This window comes from Antechinus flavipes, chromosome 1, assembly GCF_016432865.1.
Source record: "Antechinus flavipes isolate AdamAnt ecotype Samford, QLD, Australia chromosome 1, AdamAnt_v2, whole genome shotgun sequence".
NCBI classification, from domain to species: domain Eukaryota; kingdom Metazoa; phylum Chordata; class Mammalia; order Dasyuromorphia; family Dasyuridae; genus Antechinus; species Antechinus flavipes.
Genome location: NC_067398.1, coordinates 156485013 through 156510561, shown reverse-complemented (window position 1 = coordinate 156510561; position 25549 = coordinate 156485013). Strand labels below are relative to the sequence as shown.

Here is a 25549-nt window from a genome sequence, read left to right as displayed (position 1 = left end):
ATTGGGAGAGAGCATGTATAATAGGAAGAGCACTGGACATAGAATCTGGGGAGACTTATGTTATAGTCCTCTTTAAGTACCTACTCATTGTGTGAATATAGGCTGGTCAGTCACTTAACAGATTCTGGCTTCATTTTACTCATCTCTAGAGGATGGAATAATAATCTTTGTATGCCTTATCACCCAAAGTTGTCATGAAAATCAAATGAGGTAATTTTGTATAATGTTCTTTATAAATTCTGAACTACTTTGTAAATATCTTAGATAGTATAACATAGCATTCCTGAAATTTCCAGTTTTTATGGAGATACAAATAATTACTTTTATTTTTTGTTGCATTATATGTTAGAATTAAAGAAAATTTATATAGGAATATATGTGTATATATGTGTGTATGCATCCATATGTATGTGCATGTGTATGTGTGTGCGCATGCATGTCGATGCATTTTTGGAAAGATTTAACCCTCATTACTGATAATTATTAGCTTTGTGATATTCTCAATGTTGTTGACAGTGCTCTAAAATTATAAGTGAAGAATAGTACTTGATTTGCATTAGTAGAGGCTCCATTTTTAGATATTTCCTGTATCAATGGGAATCATTGGTTTGGTCCAAAAATTTTTTTTTCTCCCCATAAAAATTTTGAAAATATATTGTTTAAAGTATCAAAAATGCCCATTAAATCTTCTCACTATATTTTAATCCAATAGAGATGCAATATGGCATATTGGAAGGAGCATTAGACCTAGAACAAAGAATATTTTGGTTCACATCTTGCCTTATACTTGAATCTCTGAGATCATGGACATGTTTAATTGTTGTAGGTCTTGGATTTATTAACTCCTAAAGGTTCTTGTAGCTCTTAAATCTGTGATTCTCTGTTCTGATGATTTTCTTTCCACATTTAACTTGAATAATTTTTAGGTTTCCTTGTTCTGATTTTTTTTCAAATGTATTGTGTGTCTTTGTTTGACTGTTAATAGGTGATTTCACTTGTTAACTTTGTTGGATTGAAGATTAATAGATGATTTTATTTGGTAACTTTTAACTTTAATCAATAGGGCACGAAGTTGTTTAAGTGATTAATTTAGTTCTTTTGGTCCTTGATTGCATTTTTCTATTTTGTATAGATTCTTATTCTGTCATAAAAATAATGAGCTATATTTAAGAGTTTGCACAATCTTTGAGAGTATTGAAAGAAACTAAGAAAAGTAGACTTCAGTAATGGAAACATACATTTTCACTTTAAGCTTTTAAGAATCATGGATGTTAGAAGTCATGATTGAGATTTCCTCAAATGTCCAACTTTATCATTTAATCTGAATTGATTTTTGCTAATAAAAATTTGAGAAGTAGTAATTGTTATAGTTGGACTATTATGTAATCCTCCTATATGTAAAACACATATACACATATACACATATACATATATACATATATACATACATATATATATGTATATCTATATATATGTATTTATGGTAACCATTTTAAAAGAAGTTTTCAGAAGGGGCTTGATAGAATTTGAAAACTAGAAGAGACCTAAGAGAAGATTTATCTGATTCACATCCACCTTTGTTTTGCAAATGAGAAAACTGGTCCAGAGTAGTGAAATGATATGACCAGAATTATAGAGTGTTAAAACTAAGATTAGAATGAAAAATGTGTCTGGAAGTCAAAATTCCTGGTATGATATTCTTTCTACTTGACTGTGTGTCTTCCAGTATCTTTTCTTGAACAGTTTTTGGAGAAAAACTTCTGCAGACTCTTTTTGCAAATTGCATTGGACAAATATGTATCTGGGTGTAACTGTAGTACTTCAACACTAACCAGCAACATTTTATAATACATTGACAGAATGCTTTTGTTATCCTTGGGTATTGCTAAAGGCCTGAAGAGAAATAAAGAGATCTTTGGGGAGGTGGGAGGTAGACATTTAAAAAAAATTTTTAATAGCTTTTTATTTACAAGTTATATGTATGGGTAATTTTACAGCATTGACAATTGCCAAACCTTTTGTTCCCATTTTTCCCTTCCTTCCCCGCACCCCCTCCCCTAGATGACAGGATGACCAATACATGTTAAATATGTTAAAGTATAAATTAAATATAAAATAAGTATACAGTAGACCTTTTCTTTAAGAGAACATATCATAATTCATGGGGCTGGCCTAGTTTAACAGGCCATTATAGGGACAATGGAGTTCATGCTAAATATTAGGATACTGTGATATAGCCTTTCTGTATATTCAAATTAAGAAAAAATAAATACTTCAGTGTTAGAATTTTCTCATTGATGCAGTTAGGTAGCATAGTAGATAGAGCATCAGCCTTGGAGACAGGAGGACCTGAGTTCTACTTTGTTCTCAGACACTTGAAAATTACTAGTTGTGTAATCTTGGACAAATCACTTATCCCCAATTGCCTTGAGTCCCTTTCTCATATATACCCCTCCCCCAATGATGCTATACGTATATGAATTAAAGACCATAATTGCAGAAGAGCCAAAACTTTCAGGTGACCCAGAGGTCAGTGGAAGATGCAGTTTATTGCTATGGCTATTTCTTGAGAATAGTTGTCAAAGATTTTATAAGATTTATATAATTGGAAAAATCAATTCATTGAACATTTGTTAATGCAAGGCCCTAATAGCTCCTGTCATAAAGGAGTTTTGGCTTAGGAGTGTATAGGTCATGTATAAAGCATGCAAGGTATAATAGATGGACAGCCTAATTGTCATGATTGTATATTTGTAATATATTAAAAGAGCCAGAGGAAGGCCTTCAACACATGGGTAGCTCCTTCAAAGAGGATGTCTGGAAATCATAGCAAGAGTTGCACATGAGAGGAAGGTAGAGAGAGTTTGCAGTCTACCTCTGGAAGGCATGCCCATATGGATGACCTGAGAGATCTATTGAAGTATAATGATCACTTGGAAATAGTAATATAGAATGTCATTTTAAAGTATTTAGTATTAGGAAGTAGTATTTCAAAATTTATAATTATGTAAAGAACTCAGTTATATTGATTTAAATTGTCTTTTTTGTGTTTTTTGATTCCACAGTCCATGCTGTAACACTGTTCCTAAATATCTTTGGATGCCTGGCTTGGTTTTGTGTTGAGCCTGGACGAGGAGTTGATTTTGGATTGAGTATCCTCTGGTTCATGCTTTTTACTCCTTGTTCGTTTGTCTGTTGGTACAGACCACTTTATGGAGCTTTCAGGTAAAATTTCAAATGTGATCTTTTATGATTATGAAATTAATAATTGTTATAGTAAATCTTAAATGTAATAAAAATGCGACTTCCTTTCATTGTTAGAATTTTGTGACTCCACTTTGCCCCATTGAAGAAAAGAAAATTTAAACACAAAAGTTGATAGAATATAAAATAAATTTATTCTAACATATTAGGTAAAAGCATTATATATGTGAAAATATTCTATTGTGTGTGAGAAACTTTTCCAGAATATTTTGATTCTTGTCATTTTTTACTCAAATGTTAAGTTTGCTCTTATATAATTTTCAATGGTCTTTAAGATATGTGAATAATTGATGTGATGTAGTTTCATTCCTATTAGTTTATGATTAATAATTTTCCATGCCACTTAATTTTCATTTTCAAAATAAGGCAATCTATGCAGTAATGCTGTTCAGATAGTGAGATATTTTCATGAGTATTATTTAGGAATAATTTATGGCAGTCTTATATGGTTGTATGCACTTAACCATTAGTTAAATGCTTTCCTATGTCATTTCATTTTCATTTGATTAGATTTATGCCATACTTTTCCTTTCTTTTCCTTAGAGTAGCTTTATTGAGACAAAAATAAGTCTCTAGCTTAGTCCTTGGCTAATATAATGTTTGCTATATAATAGAAAATAAGGGGCTAGTATACAATTTTATAAAATTGTCAACAGAGGCTATAATGCCATTTTTTATTAAAATTTTTTTTTTTTATCTATTGATCATTTTAAAAGTTATTTTACAGGGAGCACCTATGTGCAGTGGATAGAGCACCAACCATGAAGTCAGGAAGACCTGAGTTCACATCTAGCCTCAGACACTAAATACTTCCTAGCTGTGGGACCTGGGCAAGTCACTTAACCCCAGTTGCCTCAGCACACACACACACCCAAAAAAAGCTATTTTACTTTCCCCATTTCTGCCTGAAATTTTACATTTATATAGAAATCTGCCTTATAGTTTAAAAAAATACTTATATATACACCTAACCATTAACAAGTACATAAGATTTATTTTTCTATTCCTTATGATTGTATAAACTTAGTTTCACTTGGTTATCTTTAATCTTTATATATCTTACCTATAAAAAAAATTACGTGAGTTTTTCCATTTGAAAGGACGGAAAAAGAGAGGTAAGGCTCTAGGAAAGTTGTGTTGGATAGTAGAAAAGTATTTGACAGAGAAAGGGTAAAATTAAGAAAACAAATAGGAATAGGTAGGAAGAGAAGGAGAAAGTGAAGCTAGAGAAAAGGGCCTGTCACAAAAAAGCTTAGATTACCGTATTTATACTGGGGACAAAAATTTGAACTCCAGCAATATCAATTTAACTGAACTTTAACTATAGCTTTTTAGTGACTACTAGCAATCTCCTTTCTTTCTCCCCTTTCCCCTGACTTCAGATTGTGTATGTTATACCTCAAAGAAATTAATTAAGTTTCATTTTTGAGACTTCTAGAGTAAAGAGAAGAATATTTTATGGAGAACCTTAAGCAAGTGTCATTAGTATATCTTTTGAGTGGACAACTTTGGCATTTTCTTCCCCCAAGGGACAAAATTTTGAGTTCTGTTAAACTTGCTTCACTAAATAAATGTTCTTGGGAATTCTTAGCAGTTATAAAACCATTAATACTTGAATTTGGATAGAGATGCAGCATGGGATAGTCAACAGAATACTGAATTTGAAGTTAGGAAATCTGGCTTGGACTCATAGCTCTGTTGTTTTCTGTGATCAACTAATAGATAAATCACAACTATTCTGAGGCACTTTTATTTTTTAAATCTGTAAATTAAATGATATAAGGCCCCTTTGGCTATGAATCTTATGATTACTAGTTAAACATTTAGTGATACATTTGTTTTCTTAAAGACTATAAAAATCCTAAAGCAAGTAAGTTAGTGATTACTTGTACCTTTTTTTTTTTTTTAAATATAAAGGATCTCAGATCTAAATACTCTGATGCCACTTGCCCTCATGAGTTTACAATTGAGTTAATTAAAAATTAGAATTTTAGTAAACTTCAAGTAATATAGTTAGGTTGAGTGATTAATTTTTAAAATATTTAATAGATAATTGGTATTATGGTAACTAGTAGGCCCATTATGTTTACTGAATTGGAGTCACATTGATGGGTGACTATAGAGTAACAATTATATATTAAGATATACCTCCTTCTCCCCCCCCCCAAAAAAAAAAAAAAGATATACTTACATCACTAAATCTAAGAACCCAAGGAGAGAAAGAATGGTAGAGAGGGAATATTTGAAATTCACCTGAGCCAAAAACATGTGGTAGTATCGCATATTATCATGATCTGGACAAAAAGAAAATTGACGAGTTTGATAATAGCCATGAGAAATTTCACAGTGACCTAGATGTCTTTAGGAGATCTTTCTGTCTAAAGCAGAACAACTAACAATATTTTATGTTTGTCAGTGGTAATTTTATTCTTCAGTAAGTGATGAAACCAGTGGTGAGAAATGAAGAGAATGTTGTAGGGAAATGGCTATTCATCATTAGAATTTATGATAAAGAAAGTGAGAAAAGTATAGGAAAGTTTGGCAGGCACCTTAGATTCTAGGGGACCAAATAGCAAAGATACTAAAACTAGAGAGGAGATCAGTCCATTAAAGAAAGAAAGCTCTCATGAATGAAGTTCCAAAGAAAGAGAAAACAATTATGATGATGAATAAAAGGGGAAAGATTTTAAAGAACGACGTGGTTTATACAAAAATTAATTAAAAGTTACTTTAAGATATGCAGAATGTTTGTCTGCATTCTGGATACAGGGACCAGCATAGCCCAATAAAAGTAATATCAGTAGTATTAAAACTCAGAATGAGCTGTGGTTGATTAAGAAAATTAAGGACAACCACAAAAACTCCTTTAATTATACACTTAAAAAGAAAAAGATTAAAAAAAAAAAAAGAGTAGAGGAACATATGGATTAGGAGAGAAGGAATGATAGTGGCAAGAGGTGGAGAGAAGGTAGAGGTAATCTACTGTTATTCTGCTTCCTTTTTTTCTCTGCCAAGGACATTGATCATGGCTTTGGAAAGGATGGAACAAAAATGATTAAGAGAGCACCCAAGTATCTCTGATTTAAGTTGGCTTAGATCATTTATATCAACAGTTATTGAAAGAACTCACAGATAAAATTGCTGAACCACTTTTATTGAGCTTTGTAAAGTCATGTAAAATGAAGCAGATTATTTTACATAAAGTTAAGTGAAGGAACAGGGAGTGAATATTTGATCTGGAAAAGAGAAAATTCAAGAGATTGTAGTAATTGTCCCACTTATTTGAAGGACTTCCATGTAGAAGAGAGGTTAGGAAGGAACTTGGAAAGAAGCATGTTTAGATGTCAGATAAGGTTGAAGATCCCTAGAACCATCCCAAATTGGAAAGGGAAAGGTGATTCCCTCTTTTTTTTTTTTTTAAACATTCATTTCTGTTCCGATTTTTCCCCTCCCTCCCTCCACCCCTTTCCCCAGATGGCAAGCAGTCCTTTACATGTTGAATGGGTTGCAGTATATCCTAGATACAACATATGTGTGCAGAACCAAACAGTTTTCTTTCTTTCTTTTTTTTTTAAATTTTATTTTATTTAATAACTTTGTATTGACAGAATTCATGCCAGGGTAATTTTTTACAACATTATCCCTTGCACTCGCTTATGTTTCGTTTTTTCCCTTCCCACCCTCTACCCCCCTCTCCCCCCAAGATGGCAAGCAGTCCTATATATGTTAAATATGTTGCAGTATATCCTAGATACAATACATATTTGCAGAACCGAACAGTTCTCCTGTTGCACAGGGAGAATTGGATTCAGAAGGTAAAAATAACTCGGGAAGAAAATCAAAAATGCAAATAGTTCACATTCGTTTCCCAGTGTTCCTTCTTTGGGTGTAGCTGTTTCTGTCCATCATTTATCCATTGAAACTCAGTTAGGTCTCTTTGTCATAGAAATCCACTTCCACCAGAATACATCCTCATACAATATCGTTGTCGAAGTGTATAATGATCTCCTCGTTCTGCTCATCTCACTTAGCATCAGTCCATGTAGGTCTCTCCAAGCCTCTCTGTATTCATCCTGCTGGTCATTCCTTACAGAACAATAATATTCCATAACATTCATATACCACAGTTTACCCAGCCATTCTCCAATTGATGGGCATCCATTCATTTTCCAGTTTCTAGCCACTACAAACAGGGCTACTACAAACATTTTGGCACATACAGGTCCCTTTCCTTTTTTTAGTATCTCTTTGGGATATAAGCCCAATAGAAACACTGCTGGATCAAAGGGTACGCACAGTTTGATAACTTTTGGGGCATAATTCCAGATTGCTCTGCAGAATGGTTGGATTCGTTCGCAACTCCACCAACAATGCATCAGTGTCCCCGTTTTCCCGCATCCCCTCCAACATTCATCATTATTTTTTCCTGTCATCTTAGCCAATCTGACAGGTGTGTAGTGATATCTCAGAGTTGTCTTAATTTGCATTTCTCTGATCAATAGTGATTTGGAACACTCTTTCATGTGAGTGGTAATAGTTTCAATTTCATCATCTGAAAATTGTCTAGAACCGAACAGTTTTCTTGTTGCACAGGGAGAATTGGATTCAGAAGGTATAAATAACCCGGGAAGAAAAACAAAAATGCAAGCAGTTTATATTCATTTCCCAGTGTTCTTTCTTTGGGTGTAATGCTTCTGTCCATCTTTGATCAATCGAAACTGAATTAGCTCTCTTTATTGAAGAGATCCACTTCCATCAGAATACATCCTCAAACAGTATCGTTGTTGAGGTATATAATGATCTCCTGGTTCTGCTCATTTCACTCAGCATCAGTTCATGTAAGTCTTGCCAGTCCTCTCTGTATTCGTCCTGCTGGTCATTCCTTACAGAACAATAATATTCCATAACATTCATATACCACAGTTTACTCAACCATTCTCCAATTGATGGACAGGTGATTCCCTTTTTATTAAATTGATTCTGCTGGCATTCAGTATAGAATATGAGAACATATTTTCTTAATATTTAAACGATTTGTGATTTCCTTAGTTTCAGTATCTTCTCTACTGACATAGGTACTAATTCCTCTATGTCTTTGTTCACAGCACCATATTTTACCATCTTTTAGTTTCTCTGGTCAAAAAAAAGAAATTAATTGCCAGCATTTTGATGGCCATGGTTGAAGGGATTGAAAGTGAGGAAAGCACATTGCAAATAGGATGATTAATTTGGAGAACAATGAGGGATTGAATTGGGAGTCAAGATCAGGCTCAAGAATTGAGGGAGGGCCCAGATTGTTTTTTAGAGAAATGCATTTTTACGGTCAGAAAGTTTATAAGAACATAAAATCATAAATTTTGAGCTTTGCAAGTGATTTCCAAGTTCTAGTGCAGGGGCATTAAACTCGGGCCTTGGCATGAATCAGAAATGAAATTGGGAAATATTTAACAAAATAAAAGTTTAATTGACATTTACACTAATAGTATCTGGTTTTAAAAATCAATATGTATTCTGTAGGAATCTCTTTCTGTTTGAATTTGAGGGAACTGAAGCCCTGAGAAGTCTAAGGGATTGGCCCATGGCCATAAAAGCATTGCAGAATAGAAACAGTTTGAGCTCATAGTTTCCTCTAAATCCAGCACTCTTTCCATTCACTTTACACAGGGTTGTCATGTGGTGGGAATGAGAATAGATAGCAGCCTCTAGACTTGAAGATTTGCATTTAAATTTATCTAAACATTGCAGCTTATCCCAACTTACTACAACTTTGTGAAGTAAATGTCCCTTTTTATTACCCCATGTTGCAGAAGAGGAAACTAGAACTAGAGAGATTAAGTGACTCTGCCTTATCACTCAGTTGTTAAACAGGAGAGGCAGGTTGCTGTGAATTCAGGTTTTGCCTGACTTAAAGTCCAGTATGTTTTCTATTGCACCATACTGTTCCTCCTGAGATATTCCAGAATTGTAGGGCTGACCTTGCCTTTGTTCTGTTCTGGAAGCTTCAATAGTTCTACATTTGGTTTTAGGATACACATTCCATAACAAGCTCCTGCCTATCTTTCTCTAGACTGATGTGCCTGTTGTTCTCAATGCCATTTTTTTTCAAATCCTCATGCTTTCACAAAATTCATCTATCTTTCCAAACTTTTATTGTTCTTCCTTATCTTTATTTCTTGGAAACAGGAATTCCCCTTCCAGATTTAGATCCAGTGTGATTTCCTTTTAGAAGTCTTTCCTGATTTACCTAGTTGTACACATATTTTATATGTGTGTGTGTGTGTGTGTGTGTGTGTGTGTGTGTGTGTGTGTATATATATATATATATATTATATATATATATATATATATCCTTAGTCTGTTTATTTGTGAACATGTGGCGTTCATTTAGTAACTTCTATAGTGAATTAGTAACCCTTTTAGTAAAATGTGAGCTCCCTTTAGGCAGGGGTTGGCTCAGTTCTGTATTTGTATTCTCAATGCCAGTGCAATAGTGCAATATCTTGTTACATAGAAGGCACTTTTACTTTCTAAACTTATTTATTACCTGATAAGGGCACTGATTTTGGAGTCAGAGAATCTGAGTTCAAATCTTGACTGCTATAGTCATGATAGACTGTCTCATAATTGCCTTTGTGACCATGGGCAAGTTCCTCAATTTCCCAAATAATATTTCTTCCCACATCAAGGATTCTTGTGCTCATCATTATACTACTAATTTATGTAAAGTACTTTGGAAACCTCAAGCATGTATAAATGGGACAGCTAGGTAGTACAGTGGATAGAGTTATGGGCCTGGAATCAGGAAGACTTGTTTTTTTTTTTTTTTTTAATAACTTTTTATTGACAGAACCCATGCCAGGATAATTTTTTACAGCACTATCCCTTGCATTCACTTCTGTTCCGATTTTTCCCCTCCCTCCCTTCACCCCCACCCCCAGATGGCAAGCAATCCTTTACATGTTGAACAGGTTACAGTATTCCTGGATACAATATATGTGTGCAGAACCGAAAAGTTTTCTTGTTGCACAGGGAGAATTGAATTCAGAAGGTATAAATAATCTGGGAAGAAAAACAAAAATGGAAGCAGTTTATATTCATCTCCCAGTGTTCCTTCTTTGGGTGTAGCTGCTTCTGCCCATCTTTGATCAATTGAAACTGAATTAGCTCTCTTTATCAAAGAGATCCACTTCCACCAGAATACATCCTCAAACAGTATCGCTGTTGAAGTGTATAATGATCTCCTGGTTCTGCTCATTTCACTTAGCATCAGTTCATGTAAGTCTCGTCAGTCTTCTCTGTATTCATCCTGCTGGTCATTCCTTACAGAACAATAATATTCCATAACATTCATATACCACAATTTACTCAACCATTCTCCAATTGATGGGCATCCATTCATTTTCCAGCTTCTAGCCACTACAAACAGGGCTGCCACAAACATTTGGCACATACAGGTCCCTTTCCCTTCTTTAGTATTTCTTTGGGATATAAGCCCAATAGAAACACTGCTGGATCAAAGGGTATGCACAGTTTGATAACTTTTTGAGCATAGTTCCAAATTGTTCTCCAGAATGGTTGGATGTGTTCACAATTCCACCAACAATGTATCAGTGTCCCTGTTTTCCCACATCCCCTCCAACATTCCGCATTATCTTTCCCTGTCACTCTAGCCAATCTGACAGGTGTGTAGTGGTATCTCAGAGTTAAGACTTGTTTTTCTTAATTCAAATCTGGCCTCAGGCACTCTGTGACTCTGGGCCATTCACTTCACCCTCAGTTTCTTCATCTGTAAAGGGAAATGGCATACCTCTCCAGTACCTTGCCAGAAACCCCCCAAATGAGAATCATGAAGAGTTGTAGATGACTGAAACTATTGAACAACAAAATTTAAATTAGAACTGATATTACCAGGAAGATGTGTATAAAATAAGTTATCTCCAGGGCCTGTGATTTATTTCTAAAGATGCTCTCTTCACTGAGAAAGATCTAAACCCCTAAATAGTAGATAGAAGGTCTTCACGAGGAGTGATAAAACTTGATATATGGTAGCCAGTGTTTTGGTGATAAGTTTATCCAATAATCAGGCTAATCCTTAGGAGGTCTGCCCCCATCAGATCTATTCGCTCTTGTCATCTTGATCTTTGCCTGAGTTTGTGCTTGTTTGGCATTGTCTGGAGTAGGATTGTAATAGAGGCTAAAAGTTTAAATGTCCAGTGATTACTCACCTTAAAAGAAAAGAAACCCATTCCATTTTGCTGGGGCTTTTGTTTTGTTTTTGGCACACATTGGTAGATGTAATTTAATTGAATGTTAAATTTAACTTTATTCTGAAAGTTTTTTATTCAGAAAGTTAATTTTGCTAATATGTGAAGACTTGCTAAGTAGATATGTATTAAGTGGAGATATATGCATAAAATACATGTTGAATGTTCATTAATTTCTATTGAAATTTATTCTAATAATTTGGCATTTTATATCTAAGTTTTCTCTTGTAATTTGAGTCTGTTCTTATTCACAAACAGGCATGACTCTGTCCTTGTGTTGCCTGGTAGAGGTACATGGTTAGAAAGAGAAGAGAGATTTTTAGTCTTGTAGCTTATCCTGTTGATTTTATAAACTAGGAAAACTTCTAGTATGGTTAACACAGTAGATTAGGAGTTTTTAACCTTGGATCTGTGAACTTAAAAAAAATTGGGATAACTGCATCTCATTATGTAATTGGTTTCCTTTTTAATTTTATGTATTTTATGCATTTAAATATCTTCTGATATGGTATTTATAATTTTTAATTAAATTGTGAAAAATTCCATAACACAAAAAAAAGTTAAACTGCTGCATGAAGCTGATAATTTATTCTTTGTGAATTAGTGTGATCAGTGGCTCTAGCTAAAAGTTTGGTTTTGATGGAGTGAAGAGAGAAAAAGGAAGGATAAGTTAGGATTATGAAGAGAGCAGATCTTTGACTTATATGTAATGATTCCAGACCTTGGACAGCTAGAAACCAGAGTATGTTCCTTACGCTATTTCAGAAACTGTTCTTGTACAAAAGAATTATACCAAAATTTGAGAAATATTTAACAGTGTATTGTTAAGAAGCATATCTATCATCTTAATATTCAGAGGGTATCTACTTAACCTCATCTTCTGCTCAGTCTTATGTTGTCAAATTTTTGAAGTCCTCATGATTATTATGTGGGCATGTGCTCTTAATTCTTCTGTTGATCTCCAATCTAAATGATTTTTTTTTATCTGTTGTTACTTTTTTGATTAAAAAATAAAGCATTTAATATCTAAATCTTTGTTTTCCTAGACCTATCTGAGCCATATTTTCCTTGCTTCTATCAAAGATCATTTTAACAAATTTATGTCTAGATTTGAGAGAATTCTATAAATTATTTGTATCACTATCACTGCTTAACCTTGAACAGATAGGCAAAGTTGATTTATTTTAGATAATAATGTGACTTTTTAAATTGATTATATCTGGTTAGAATATCAGGAAAGGAACATAAAAAGTGAAATAAAATCCTTTCAACCTAGATAGAAAGAGAAAATTGGTATAAAAAGATGTAACTAAGGCTTTATTGCTTTTGGGCACTATGCTTATTCACATGTTTATTCTCAAAATAATTTTTAATTAAAGGACTGGTATAAGTAAACTACTAAATTTTTGCTCTTTAGGAGTTTATATGCAAGGAGGAACATAAAAAAGTATATAGATATCTATAAGAAGGGCTTTGTAATAAGGTTTAAACAGCATGTTTTAGAAGTTCAGAAGACAGAAATTATACCTGGCTGAGAGTAGAGAGGAGCAAGATCAGAAAAGATATTGAGGTTCTAATTAGAAATAGGCCTTGAAGAATAGATGAAATTTTGAAATGCAAAGGTGGAAGCAGGAGCATATTCCACATGGAAGCAGTGGCAGAAGCAGAGGCTCAGAGGTCAGAAATGTTGTGTTATGGGGATATGACAATTGTTATTGAATACAGAAAAGGCTGTTTGTCTTGAGGAGGAATTAGACCTGTTTTGGTTGCTTCTAAACGGCAGAACTAAGACCAGTGAATGTGAGTTAGGTAAATATATCTAAAGTGATTTTTAATAATTAGATCTATCTAAAAATAGGAATAAATTAGCTTGTGAAGTAATGAGTTCCCCATCACTGAAGATCATAAGGTCTGGAGCTAAAAAGGGACCTTGGGTCAGATAAAGGTGACAACTACATACCTACAGGCCCATAGACTTGTTTTTGTACTACCCTTGAGCTAAGTATGGTTTTTTCAAATGTAAAAACTTTTACAAATGAGGTTCATAGATATTTAATATTTGGTTCAAGGTAATAGAATGACAGCCAAGATTTGAACTTAGATTCCTTGACTTGAGATTGAGTGTTCCACTTATCAGGAGTGTTGAAGGTGGGATTAGGTAGGTCTCTTCTAGCTACGAGATTATGATTTTCTTTTCAGGGGATGCTGAAGAAATTGATTAGAGCACTGTCAGAGTTTATGCAAAAGAGAAGGTCAGAAGGGAGCTAGAAAGACATGTGGGAATCAGATGTATAGATGGTCTTAAATGCTAGACTGAGGAGTTTAAACTTTACTCAGTAGGTTGAGCATAGGGAAGATTGGATTGGTAAGAGGACTGACTAGAAGTGGTTTCTTGTAGTCATCTATAATCTGTCAGAAAGCATTATTAAGCACCCATTATATTCCCGTTATTCTGTTAAGAATATAGAAAACAAAAATAAGACTGTCTTCAAGAAGCTTTTTCTGTTGGAAGAATATGATAGGCTTACAGGTAAGTGAATATACTATATAGAAGACGAATAGACATGATTTTGGAGTGGGAATATCAGCAAATCAGGGAATGAAGAAAAGCTTTTCGAATGAGATGACACTCAAATTGCACTTTGAAAGATGCTAGGAGTTGTAAGAAGTGCAAATGAAGAGGGAGAGTATGCTAAGCAAAGGGAAACCTATATAAAAGCATGTGTGTGGGAAATGAAATATTGTGCATGAGGAACATCATGTCTACTTTGGAACTTTGAAGCTGACAGGAGACTTCCAGGTAAGTAGCTTAGAAAGACCTGGAACCAGATTTTCATTTGCTTTAAATGCCAGAGGATTTTCTAGTGACATAGTCAAATCCATGCTTTAGAAATATCAATTTCACATCTATTTTAAGGATGAGTTAGAGAATCAAAAGGCTAGACATTGTAATCCAATTAGATTTGCAGTAATCCAGATAAGGTAGTGTGTCTGTGTAAATAGAAAGAGCCCAGTGGGTACATGTGCAATAACAGTAGAGTTAAGGGTAGCATCAAGATTGGGGAACTTAAGTGACTGAACGAATAATGGTATCCTTGACAGAGATAGAGAAGATAGAAAGAGAGAGGGGCAGGTTTGAGGGGTGGAAGGAGAGTGGTGATTTTTGTTTTGGACTATTGAGTTGGAGATGTCTTTAGTATATCCAGGTGAAATTGTCTAGTAGGCATTTGAACATGCAAGATTAGACTTAGAAAGAGAGAGATGAGAAGGGCTGTTTGTATGAATTTGACAATCATTTGTTTAGACATGAAAGTTGAACCCATGGGAAATTCATGAGTTTATCTTAATAGAACACAGAGAAAACGTGCCTTCTTGTTGCACCCATATATAGGAAGCAAGGTGTAGCTGATGGATTTTGTAAAGGAGACTGAAAAGTATCTGTCTAGCTAGAAGAGAGTCACATAAGATAAAACCTAGTTGCAACCTAAAAGAGATGGTGGGAATGAAAAAAGGAAAGCTTAGGCTATTTGGAGGTTGTTGAATAATAATATTTTTGACTTTTAGAGATTTCCTGGGATCTTTTGGTATTTAAACCATCCAAATAAATCTTTGCTTATCTCTAGAGGTGAAAGCTGCTTCTTGTTGAGATGGTGTGTACTCTTTCTTCAGATTGGGGCTAGTTGATATGCAGCTCAAACTGGCATACCTTGAATTAAACAATTGATTGGATTTGGAGGACAAGGGAATGCAAAGGGAGGATAAGATAGCTTTGAATTTTAAAAATTTGAATAATGGGAAAAGGAAGTTAAGAGGAATAATTTTGGCAGGGAAGATGATAATTTTGGTTTTTAACATAGTGAATTTGAGTTGCTGGCAGGACTTTTAAGTAAAGATGGCCAGTAGGTATTTAGAAATTTGGGCTAAAAGTTCAGGAGACTAAAAAAGACTTAAAGCAGTTGTTGTAAACAGTGTAATATAAGACTCATTAGAAATGAAAGAAAAGGTCGAAAATAAGCATTGAGAATTGATCTGAGGTTAAATTAACTTATGTAGAGAGTTAAGTAAAGCCAAATGGGGACTAACTGGGAGAAAAGGAATAGTTGAAAGGATCACTAGTTGAGATGATGAGTAAGAACAGTTTCAATAGGGGTAAGGGAGCAAAAGAGAAGGAAAGACATTTTGGATTAACAATTAAGTGGTCCGATAGAAAGAATACTGGGCTAGATGTCAAGAATAGCTATTTGACCCTGGACAGGTAATTTAATCTCAGCTCCCTTGTCTGTAAAATTAGGCAATTGCTCTGGAAGATCTTTAAAATCCCTCCCAACTCTAAATCTATGATCTTGTGCTCAAAATTCAAAATCTTAAAGGTGAAACAAGTTTCTAGTGATGGGAAAGGTCTGGGGTGTAACTAACTGAACTTTAGTGAGTGGTTGAAATAGAGATTGATACGTTGTCAAGAATGCTGAAAATGGACTATAAACAGTGTTTTGATTATCCTTATTTCAATAATACAGAAGCAGGCAAAATTTGTTTTAATATTAATACTAAAAAAAAATTACTCTTTGAAGTTCTGATGATGTGACTGGGGAAAAAAGCAAATCAAAACAGAACAACAAAAAAAGACCTTAACCATGTGCCCTGAAATTATTTGACTTGCAGTAGAACTTTATCACTACTTTTTAAAAATAGGGTATTAGTGTACTTAGGTGATTAAGACACCTTCAGAGTTTCTGTGCTTCAGGTCTAAAGGCATTCAGAGAGCACCTGTGTTAATGAAAGGACAGTAGAATTAGAAGGCAGCTAAAGAGAACTGTGTAATTTTTAGGCCTCCTGGCAGCTGAGAAAAGAAAGAGTTCAATTAATAATAGTTAACATTTATATAACACATACCATGTGCCAGACACTGCTAACTGCTTCATAATTATCTCATTTGATCTTCAGAACACCCTTGGGAGGTAAGTGCTGTTAATATCTTAATTTTGTAGATAAGAAAACAGAGGCAGATAGAGGTTAAATAGTTTAGCCAAGGGTCACACAGTAGTGTCTGAAGCTGGATTAAATTGAACTAGGCGCTTTCTGATTCTAGATCAACCATGTCATAGTTTTCTTAGTACTCTAATATATATATGGCAGAGGCATGCCATCAATATTTATCCGTCATATTATTCTAGATAAAATGAATTTCTGTGAGCTAGTGAGATTTACTTTATTCCTTGAGTGGCTTAGATGGATATTTGTGTTTAATGTTTGAGAACTTGGAATTCCCAGTCTGAAATGTTATTATTGGTACATCATTTCATACAAGTCATTGGCTTATTGCAGTTCAGTTCACCAGGCATTTTTGAATGTGAATGCTATTAAGGCACTGTATTAGGTGTGAAGGATATAAAGATGAAAATAAATAGTCTCTATCCTCAGACGGTCTTCTAGTCTAATTAGAAGAATGGGATACACTAGAGGTGTCAAATAACTTGGCCCACAGTGCAGCCGGAATAAGATCACAATATAATTGGGAAATATTTAATAAAAATAAATGTTAATATGCAGTTCTAAGTCAGTATGTGGCCCATAGAGATCCTTTTGTATAGTTTAATAGCCCCTGTTTCTATTTGAATTTGACACCATTGGGATAAACTATAATCTACACCAGTAAATATAAAATAAAGTAGAATGTGAGGTAGAAGATAGAGGCAAAGAAGTGGTCATTTTGAACTTAAAGGTTCAAAAAGGTTTCAGAGAGTTGATGAATACAAGAGGAACATGAGTACAGGTTTCTAGACAAGAAAGGAATATATTCCAGGCATGGGGAACAGCATGGAGATAGGAAAATATGGTATGGCTAGAACATAAAAGCACAAGGATAATAATATGAAAGATAAATTAGGAGGTAGATAATGAATATACTAAACTAAGGAGTTGCTATTTGATCCTGTAGACTGCCGTTTCAAACCTACTTAAATTCCTAATTCCATGTATACCTTTTTTGCTTCTATTTGACCAAGAAGATAAAGATAAATGAGCCTCTCATTTTCCCTTCTGTTATACTTTAAATCCTTTCCCTATTTTTTTCTTATCCTCAAGTTCCAGAGAATAAGATGGTCTACTGCTTTCCAAAGTGAATCCATCCATTGGTCCCCTTCATCCCATTCCTTTTACATACTCTGGGATGTTGTTCCTTTGGTTAGCCTTTTCCCTCTTCTCTCATCTTCATTCACATTCCCCAGCATCTTTTGCTTTCTTTAACTTATTTAAAAAACAAAATAGAATTTGCTCTGATTCTTCCACTTCTGGAAACCATTATTTTGTATCTTTGTGTGTCTTTAGCTACTAATATCTCTTCCCTCAGATTACCTTCTGTTTATTTTATATATATTCATTTATATGTAGAAATGTTTTTTGTGAGCATTGAGGCTTACTATATACACTTTTCACAATGCTTGGTATAGAGTCTGTGCTTAACAAATGCTTGTTGATTAATTTTCTGTATTGATAGAATACAGATTCCTTGAGAGCAAGAACAGTTTCATTGTAGTTTTATTGTCTCTACAGGCTAGCACATAGTTCAGTAGGTGTTTAGTAAATGCTTATTGATTGATTCCTTTCATATACTGCTAATCTATGTCTATGTAGATTATCTCCCTGTTCTGCACTATTAACTCTTAAAACCCCTGCAGTGTGGCATTCATCCCTACCATGCTTAATTGTTCTCTGAAGGTCAGTATCAAATCTAAGTCTTCTTTCAGTTCTTATTCTCTTTGTCTTTTCTACAACATTTGAGCATCATCTTTATAATTTTTTCTCCCTTGGCCTTCAAGGCACTGTTCCTGATCTCTCCTGCCTAGTCTGTTTCTTCTTGGTCTTTACTGCTAATCCCTCTAAATTTGGTTCTGCCTTTCCTCCCCTCTCTTCCTTAATACTCTTCTCTCATGGTATTTTTCCCCAATCTCATTCATCTCCTATAGCTTTAATTTTTAATTTTTAACTTTTAACTTTTATATTTTTGATTTTTAACTTATATTTAATGTTTTCTCAGTTACATATAAAAACAATTTAAACATTCATTTTTAACAATTTTTGGTTCCAGTCCTCTCTTCCTTGCCTTATTGCAACAGTAAGCAATCTGATAAAGGTTGTTAACATGTACAGTCATACAAAACATTTCCCTATTAGTCATGTTGTAAAAGAAAACATAGATTAAAAAAAACCCAAGAAAATTAAAGTAGAAAAAACTTTGTTTCAATCTGCATTCAAATTCTACCACTTCTTTTCTCTAGAGGTAGGTCGCATTTTTTCATTATAGGTCCTTCAGAATTCCCCTTAGCGCTTTTTTTTGGGGGGGGTGGGGGGCCTGAGGCAGTTGGGGTTAAGTGACTTACCCAGGGTCACACAGCTAGGATGTGTTAAGTGTCTGAAACCAGATTTGAACTCAGGTCTCGCTGATGTCAGGGCTGGTGCTTTATCCACTGCACCATCTAGCTGCCCCGGTCTTTCAGAATTCTCTTGGATTTTTTAATTGCTAAGAATGAAAGTCATTCACCGTTGATTTTTATATAGTATTGCTGTTAACGGTGTATGCTATTTTCCTGATTCTGTTTACTTCATTTTTTGCTCCACCCTATAACTATTTTCAGATTTTTCTAAAAGCATCCTGTTTATTTCATTTCTTAGAGCACTATAGTATTCCATTACAAACTTATACTGTAATTTGTTCAGCCATTCCCTAATTGATGTTACTATAAGTATTTTTGTATTTTATAGTCCTTATCCTTGAGTTTTATCTTCCTCCCCCATCCTCTCCTTTCCACCTAGTAATGGTTACCAAGTCAAAGGGTAAACACAGTTTTATAGCCTTTTGAATGTAGTTTCAAAGGTATAGCTTCTATTCATTGAACTTGCAGACCTGTATTACCAGCCTTTTTCTCTCTGTCTCCCTCTCTTTGTACCCCCACCATTATCTGTTTCATCTGCTTTTTAGAGATAATTCACTTGATGTCACATCACAGTATTATGCTGTTTCTTATGATAGGTTTCCTTATAATTGATTTCCTCATCTTCCTTAGTCCCTCCAATTCATCATTCACATTTCTACTGAAAATAATTTTCTTAATTGTATGAATGGGCCACCTCCCTATTTAGAAAACTTCATTGGATCCCCCATTATATATCCTGATAAAATACAAAGGCAACTTGGCAATTGAAGTCATTCACCATGACCATTGTAAATTTTATTTTGTTGATGTTATAATTATTGTTTGATTTTATATTTATGATGGCAGGACTCCAATGTGAAATCACTTAGATTAAATGGTTCTGATGTCAATAGAAACACATAGTCAAAAGACTGTTCTTTTCCATAGTTAGCTCTTGTGTCAGGTATATAGGTCCTCTAGCTTTTTGAATGGATCAATTCTTGAACTTCTGCAGGGATCTTAATAAGACATTCTTCTTCTAAGTTAACATTAGATCCAGATCTATTTGTAGTCCAGATAAAGAAACTTCCCACATTTGAGTCTTTCTAGTATTGTTATGTGACTCCAAGAATTTTTCTATCACATCTGGGTTAATTAAGAATGTCCTTCTTCTTCACCAGTATGTGCAAGAATGTTTGTGGCAGCCCTCTTTGCAGTGGCCAGAAACTGGAAACTGAGTGGATGCCCATCAATTGGAGAATGGCTGAATAAATTGTGGTATATAAATAGTATAGAATATAATTGTTCAATAAGAAATGACCAGCAGGTTGATTTCAGAAAGGCCTGGAGAGACCTACATGAACTGATGCTGAGTGAAATGAGGAGGAACAGGAGATCATTATATACTTCAACAACAATACTATATGAGGATCCATTCTGATGAACGTAGCCATCTCCAGCAATGACATGAACCAAATCAGTTCCAGTAGAGCAGTAATGAATTGAATCAGCTACGCCCAGTGAAAGAACTCTGGGAAATGACTATGAACCATTACATAGAATTCCGATTCTCTATATTTTTGTCCACCTGCATTTTTGATTTCCTTCACAGACTAATTGTACAATATTTCAGAGTCCGATTCTTTTTGTACAGCAAAGTAACTGTTTGGGTCATGTATACTTATTGTGTATCTAATTTACACTTTAATATATTTAACATCTACTGGTCATCCTGCCATCTAGGGGAGAGGATGGGGGGAAGGAGGGGAAAAATTGGAACAAAAGGTTTGGCAATTGTCAATGCTGAAAAATTAGCCATGCATATAACTTGTAAGTAAAAAGCTATTTAAAAAAAAAAAAAAAAAAGAATGTCCCCTTCTACCTCTGGCATCAATTACCTATTCTTAACTAAGCCCATTTTTAGGGTATGTAACCTTGCAACCCAAACCCCAATTTTGAGCATGTTGCTGTTCTAATATGTCTCCCTCATCATGCTCTGGCTGGGTTGAGCTGCTTGCATGTGGGGACATACTTTTGCTTATATTGTCATATAGTGTGGGTATGTATATATTCTTTGCTTGCTTGCTGTGCTATATAACAGTTTAAGCTTGTGGTTATACTATTTTCTTGAGTATCAATTTTCTGGAATTCCTGAACCCCAGATATTTTGCTTTAACCAGGTTGTGAGGCCAAATAAAGCATTGATGTTTTGGATCCAGCCTACATTTCTAGCCTTCAGAGGCTTCTGACTGTTTGGCCATTTTATTCCCCATGTCTAGAGTAGACTTCTACCCATATTTCTGCCTGTGGAAAGCTTCTTTAAGACCTAGCTCCCATCTTACTTTTTCTGATTTTCTCAACTCATTTCTTCCTTTTCAGATCTTTCATTCTATTTAGCCTCTTCTGTACATTTAATCTCTTTGTATTTACTCCCTTCTATGTATTTACCCTTAAATTTCTATATGTTTATGATTTATGAATCGAATTCTGAAGTATTTGAGTTAAATATATATACTCGATTCTTCACCTCTGCCAGATTGTAAGCTCCTTGATGGCAAGAATGTAATTGTTTTTCTCATACTACTTATGTGAAAGAAATACTAAGTAAAAGTTGTCAGAAACGTGAATACTCCTGCTCCTGCTGTTGAAGTTTAGACAATATCGTTTAAATTTACGCAACTTTAAACTTCTTTAAAATGTGACTGTTTTATTAGTATGATTTTCTGGAAATGTGGAGTCATAGAACCTATGAATTTATTTCTGCAATGCTACAATTCTTTGGAATAAGTTATTTGTCATAGGTTGTTGTATTCTTAAGAGGGGAAAGTACCAAAAGATAAATCTCAATTTATATATTTATTCACTAAAAGGCCTTTCTAAATTGGTGGTGATTTCAAAGAGTTAAAACATGGCTTTTTTCCAGTTTCCTTCAACTGTACATCTATGTGCAATACAAAAGAATTTTTTCCCTTCAGTGATAGGTATTTAAGTGGCTCTTTGGGTCTGAGATACTTGTTTCCTCCTGTTAGTTTAAATGTTATACATTAATGTGTGTCATTTTTTAGTGAGAAAAATATTTATTTTTTCCTTTTCTTTCAGGAGCGACAGTTCCTTCAGATTCTTTGTATTCTTCTTTGTGTATATTTGTCAGTTTGCTGTACATGTACTTCAGGCTGCTGGATTTCAGAGCTGGGGCAATTGGTAAGTTATTTAACTTTAATTTTTCTTAGTTGTCACAGTCTTAGCATATTTATGTAATATATTAGATTTCAAAAATATAAAGGTAAAGAATTCCATACTATAACATAAATATGCAAATGATATTTCTCGACTTATTTTTTTAACTTAGTTTAACAAAATATTGTTGAAAGATGACACTTGGACTGAATCATTGTTTTGTAGATTATATTCACTCTGTTATTTTTACGATAGGTTGAACATGAAATTTAAAGACCAATCTATTTTCTGTAAGTTGTATTAAAATTTTAAGTAAATTTTTATGTTTTTATAGAAAGCATGTATTTCTTCTCTGTATACTTGCCCTGTTCTGTTTTTTCTTCCTTAATTTCATCTTTTGAGGTAACATGGCACCCTCCATATGTGGTCCATGAGGCTGATGAGGTAGTAGAGTCTAAACTCAAGATAGCACCGTTGTTAGTTGGAATGGATCCCCTTACAGATGCCAACAGAGATCTCTGTCATCTCACATTGATTTATTGTTGTTTCTTCTGCCTTACTCCTAGTTATTTCTTCTGTCCATACTTAACTAGGTCACACATCTAGTCTTCTGCATGTTTATTTTATCCTCCACTGCTTTTCAGTGTTTTGTATTACAGTCATGGAATCATAATCTTTTTGAATACTTTACTCTGTGTTTCTTGGGGAATACTGACAGGACCTGTGAATTCAATGATCTAGGGAACTGCTGGTTGAAGAATTTTTCCTCCAATGCTAGTCTTCACTTTTTCTTCACCTTACTACTTTTTTTAAACAGTCAGTCATATAGAGCAGAGCTGTCAAGCATGTTCCCTTTCTTCCCCACTCCCATGTCTCAGTTCCAAGTACTGCCCAAATCATATTAAGATAAAATCAGTAAGTGTTTCACAAAACAAATAAAAACAAATTTTGCAAGTTGATACATAGCCCACAGGGATCCTTATGTAGGGTTTAGTGGTCTTCCTTTTGATTTGACTTTGATACTACTGACCAGGGCATTGAGAACTCAAATGACTACCCCCAGAACACACAGCAAGGATGGTCAGGGGCAGGGGGTAATGGGTGGGCCTACTTCAGGTTTGCTGTTAGAAGGAGACACTAATTTCATCATTCAAAAGTTTTAAAAAGGAGAGTTGTTTAGTCATAAATTAGAAAAGATATTCAGTATGATTATAGAAGTACTTAGGTTAGAAAGATCAGAGACGTGCTCCCTCTATTTAAAAATGGGTCTGGTCAGCAGAGTAATGTGGTGGCCCAAATGATGTTGATATGCCTTACTGTGTCTTTATGTAGAAAGCCTTTTAAAAAAGGTCCATGGGTAAACTGGAAGCCACTTAATTATGATCACAGGTATAAGAAAGTTATTTCAGGGATATTTTGAGCCTTAATTTCCCTAGACAATCAAGCAGGAGAAGGGCGGCTTTGATCCTTTTCAAGGAAAAACTTGTCTAATCATTGGGACTGGGGGGATTAGATAGTGGTCCTGTCATATCAAAATCAAATGCAGGTTTTTCTTTAAAAAAATTTTTTTTTCTTCAATTGTATGTAAAGACAATTGGGGATGGTACAAGTAGGATTGGGGTTAAATGATTTGCCCAGATAGCTAGTAAATATCTAAGCCTGGATTTGAACTCAGGTCTTCCTGACTCCATGACTGGTGCTTTATCTACTGTATCACCAAGTTGCCCCCTAAAATCAAATTTTAAAATCATTTAAAATTTGAGTTCTATATTCTCTTCCTTTCTCTCTCCCTTCCTTACCTTGAGAAGTTAAGTAATTTGATATAGTTGACTTCGAGGCTAGCTATGCCTCATTAGCTCTTGTGTTTCTTTTGAGCAAATAAAAGATGAAACTTTTTCTTCAACATAGATTGTATAATTTGTTTATTTGTGCTGCAATACAGAAAAGTTCATATCTTGGTCTACTTTTTCAGGGTTTAGTCAATCTCCATTTGTGAATAAAAAGCTATCCTTTTTATATCAGTTGAGATGAGTTGGGGCATTAATGACTAAGAGAGGCATCTTCTCTTATATAAGTGTAGATTTGTAGAGAATTAACACATTACTGGTGCCCAAGAATTTCTACCCTACATTCTAAACTTCATGCTAGGAGAGTTATTACAGCTATGGGAAAGATAACCATCATTTATTCTAATCGGTACTTGAATCAGAATTCCCCCTAAACAATCTGAAGAAATGATCACCCAGCTATTGTTTATTTTTTTTATTTTTTATTTTTTACCCAGCTATTATTTAAAGATTTCTAGTGAAGAAAAGCCTTCTGCTTCCAAACTGATTGTTTTTGACCATCTTTTCAAGTTTGCTTTTCTGTAACTTTCACCCATTACTGCTCTGGGTCCAGGCAAAAAAAGTCTAAAGAGCAACTAGCTGGTACAGTGGAGTAGAGTCTTTAGCCTGGAGGAAGGTTCATCTTCACAATACAAATCCGGTCTCTGATGCTTATTAGTTTTGTGACCCTAGGCAAGTCTCTTCACCTTGTCTCAGTTTCCTCAAGATAAATCACTTCTCTATTTTTGCCAAGAAAATCCCAAATGGGGTCATAAAAAATCAAACAAGACTGAAACGAATCATAAGAACAAAAATCAGGGCTAGACATCTATTAAGTACTTTAAAGGACTGTCATATGATGATATTAGCACTTAAGGAAAATTACTTTGGCAGCAGTGGGTAAGTTGAACTGGATTAGGTAGAGTTCTGGGCAGGAAGTTAAATTTAAGAGACCCATTTTAGTCATCTAAGTGAAAGGTGATGAAGATCAGAACCCAGGGGTCTGTGTGAATAGAAAGAAGTGGGATATAAGAGATATCTGAATGTGGAAGTGATAAAGTTTAACAACTGACTGGATATGTGGAGTAAGGGAGAGTGATGAGTCCACGATAACAATGAACTTGAGACTCTAGAAAGATAGTGAAACCTTTGATTGAAATTGGGAAGTTTGAAAAGGGGAAAAGATGCTGAGTTCAGTTTTACATGTTTGGAGTTTAGGAAATCTCTGGGATATTCATTTTGAAATGTCTGAAATAGGCAAGTGATGATGTGGGATTGAAGCTTAGAGGAGAAACTGGGATTGGAGATGTACTTTGAAGTGAGAGTATAAGAAGGATAAGAGAAGAGGACTCAGGACAGAACCTTAGGGAATAGGATGGGCATGATGTGCCAGCAAAGGAAACTGAAAAGAAGGGGCCAGGCATGTAGGAAGCAGATCAGCAAAGAATAAATAAAAATCTGAGAAGAGAGACTGGCAGCAGTGGGGAGTACAGCTGATGTGCTGAGAAGTGTTAGAGGTGAGAGAAGACCATTATATTTGGCAAGAAGAAATTATTGTTATGTAGGTGGTCAAAGGATAGAAATAAATAGTTTTCTATAATACTAT

The 25549-nt window shown here is 34.5% G+C and overlaps 1 protein-coding gene across 2 annotated transcripts in view; it reads left to right on the top strand.

Annotated features, from left to right (window-relative positions):
* The window catches only part of SCAMP1 (secretory carrier membrane protein 1), a 110890-nt gene that overhangs the window by 74779 nt on the left and 10562 nt on the right, over positions 1–25549 (top strand). For both annotated transcript variants that reach the window (XM_051991816.1, XM_051991817.1), the window contains 2 exons: positions 3066–3225; positions 22040–22141. In XM_051991816.1, the coding sequence (XP_051847776.1) occupies positions 3066–3225; positions 22040–22141 (262 nt within the window). The remainder of the gene's footprint in view (positions 1–3065; positions 3226–22039; positions 22142–25549) is intronic.